At 37.7% G+C, this 3,111-nt stretch overlaps 1 protein-coding gene across 4 annotated transcripts in view; it reads right to left on the reverse strand.

The window, feature by feature from the left end:
• pkd2 (polycystic kidney disease 2) overlaps positions 1-3,111 on the reverse strand; it is a 16,280-nt gene that overhangs the window by 11,846 nt on the left and 1,323 nt on the right. For all 4 annotated transcript variants that reach the window (XM_032529463.1, XM_032529442.1, XM_032529431.1 and 1 more), the window contains exons 2-4: positions 2,854-2,967; positions 1,364-1,497; positions 205-455 (exon numbers count right to left, since the gene is read on the reverse strand). In XM_032529463.1, coding sequence (XP_032385354.1) covers positions 205-455; positions 1,364-1,497; positions 2,854-2,967 — 499 coding nt within the window. The remainder of the gene's footprint in view (positions 1-204; positions 456-1,363; positions 1,498-2,853; positions 2,968-3,111) is intronic.

Consider the following 3,111-nt stretch of genomic DNA (forward strand, 5'->3'; position numbering starts at 1 on the left):
GCACTAAATGGAGAGATGTCAGAGTGAGGGGGCTGCCCACGGAGAGAGGCCCCGAGCAGTTGGGGGTTCGGTGCCTTGCTCAAGAACACCTTGGCAGAGCCCAAGTGGTGAACTGGCACCTCTCCAGCTACCAGTCCACCACTAAACTGATAATATAATATAATTGAAAGCTATCAAACTGAATTGAAAAATGCATGGACTTACGCGGTTCCTTTCTTGGGGCCAAAGGAGGTTGTGTCTTCGTTGGTTGGGGTGTACATGTTGTAGCAGTCGTGAACTTCATCTCTCAGATCTTCGTGGATGGAACAGGACTCGTTGCGGACTTTGACCTGCCGGAGCCGTGGCACCCCGAGGAGGAGGTTCTCATAGTAGATAAGACTCTGATTCTCTGGCAGGCTCTTGTTGTTGTACCACACCTCCCAGTACATGCCATTGAGGAAAGGTCCCTCTGTGAACTGTAAGTAAAGGACAGTTAGGATTTCTACACAGAAGTGGTCAGATGGAGGTATTTAGACATGAGAAACTTAGTTATTGTGATTTCAAATTTAGTTTACCACCCAAAATGGTGTTTATTATCAAAAATCAAGCATAGCACAGCTTCTGATATTTCCCAGTTTGGGGTATTTGTCATGTAAAACAATGATCTTGCTACAATCCGACTATGGAAAGACTTTACTAATGTGTTTAAGGGTTATTAAAAGGTACTGCACTTTTTACCTATGCTCTTGCAATATTTTCTTTTGTTTTAATTCTTCTATGTATTTCTGCAGAAATGGAACTACAATTGTGACCTGCATTTCCCATTTGTGCTAACATGAAAAAGCACCAATGTACACTATTTGATGGCATTATGCTCTGATGTAGTTCTGAAGATTAAAAGCTTTTTTTTTAAATTTATTTAAAGAGGAGGTCAACCTTTTGAGAAAGTTATTATGAACTTTCTTGCCGCAACTTCCATGAGAAGATTGATACCACTCTTATGACTGCATGGTAAATATGAAAGAGGAGATGCTTAGCTTAGCATAGACTGAAATCAGGGGACACAGCTAGTCTTGTTCTGTAGGTAAAAAAAAAAAACAACTACCAGCATCTCTAATGCTCACTTATTAATTAGGTGGTGGTAACTTTAACCAGAGCCAGGCTAGCTGTTTCCCTGTTTCCAGTCTTTAGGTGTCTTTATGTGCTGCTGGTTGAGCCTTATATAACAGACCTATCTAACTCAAACCAGGAAAGAAAATATGTGTAATTTTTCAAAACGTCTGACTACTCCTTTTAATTACATACAACCAAAGGGTGCAGAATGATGAAAACATTACCATCTTAAAGACATTTTTACAAAGCAGAGATGAATTTTGCATTTTACCTTCCAGAAATCCTCCATGGTTGAGAGGCTTCTAAAAGAGGAAGGATCCCCGGCAGACAGCGGTGTGTCCAGGAAAAGCTGAGACATGACTTTGGTATAGTAGTACATATTGGCACTCACCATCCCATAAGTCACTGCAGAGCAAATCACAATATGACAAACATTAATAGCCTTCTTACTATTATCACTAGCTATAGCACTAGCCAAAATGCAGAATAACAAACAGCAGAATTAACAAAGTGAATCCTTTATTGTACATAAACATGCTCTTTTGCATCTAGTATGAGGATGCAAAGACTTGACGAACACCAAAAGTAAACTCAAAATTAGGTTACACATTACGATTCTCTGTAGCATTCAGTGTTCATCAGGGAGCAGCTCTGGAAACTGCTTTACTGCCTGGCAAATTATGCCTCAAACCATTCTGTCAGAAAATCATTTCCTGATCCACCCTAAACCACAGTTTGGCATTTTCGTTGCAGCAAAAAGAGAGTAGAGAAACTTTGCCATATGTTAAATGTGGGATTTCCATCTTTTTTTTTACCATCCCAAAATGTGACCTCAGCCACCTGACGAGTGTCAGAGTTTCGATTTTTAGCTGCCAAAGCCATTAAGCATATACACTGTGAGCTTGGAAAATAACTTTTTAGCTACAAGAAAGGTACCCAGGCCAACATATTTTGTGGCACATTTCAACTGTCCAGTTCAGTCCATAACTAACTTTTGTGACACAAGCACTTACATGACACACATATTTTGAGCAGGTTCCTTATTATATTGCACCCATGTAAAGCTACATGTATGTTTATGTGCTGCCCAATGTGTGTATATGTTATTAATTGTTATAGTATACTTTCTTGCAGTTACTATACAAGAAATAAATATACTTTACTGTCTTGAACTAACAGAAAATTATGCTATGGGTGCCGACTGACATACTAGTTATGACATACTAAATTACTAATTACTTGGTTTTGGTATTCTGAGATTGAGTTTCTTTCACACCCCAAAGAACAATTAATTTCAATTTATTTGCCACTTTCAAAAAAAAGATGATTTAATTTGCATACTAACTGTTTGGAGAATACCTAATGTTGCCATATTTCCAGTGTGAAAACCCTACATAATTAATTGAATTTAGTAATTTTAATTTTAATTTATACTGTTTATTGATCCACAGTGGGGAAATTACAATTTACATTCTGTTTGTTAGTAATCACTACACACAGGCGTGAAATACACACACGTACTACATACACGTACTACATACCCAAAAAACGGATAGAATTATTGTGAAGAATAGAAGTGGGACACAGTTTGAGAGTAGAAAGTGGGCTGTGTAGTAACAGGGGCTTGTAGCATATGATAATATCTATCTATAACTATCACTTTTCCCTTATGTTATTATATGTGAGTTATTTCTAAAGGGCATGCCAACCTACCTTAGCATAAATATTGTAATTTTGCAGAATTTTTGGGGGTTTACTTACAGATACAAATAGTGATGAGGAATACAACATATGTAACCATCTCCCTCAGGACGTTCCTGAGGTACCTCTCTCGACTGTTGTCACTGTCCTCCATCAGCTCTGTGCCCCACAGAACTGCAAAGAAAAAAACAGCAGGAAAAGTCTTACACCGGTATTACTGGAAATAGTTTGATCCAGTAAATGTCTTTATTACAGACAGTATAAGCTCTACATGTGGTTTTGATGTTATATTTAAATATATATATATATATATATATA

The sequence above is a fragment of the Etheostoma spectabile genome, chromosome 2, assembly GCF_008692095.1.
Source record: "Etheostoma spectabile isolate EspeVRDwgs_2016 chromosome 2, UIUC_Espe_1.0, whole genome shotgun sequence".
Lineage (NCBI taxonomy): Eukaryota > Metazoa > Chordata > Actinopteri > Perciformes > Percidae > Etheostoma > Etheostoma spectabile.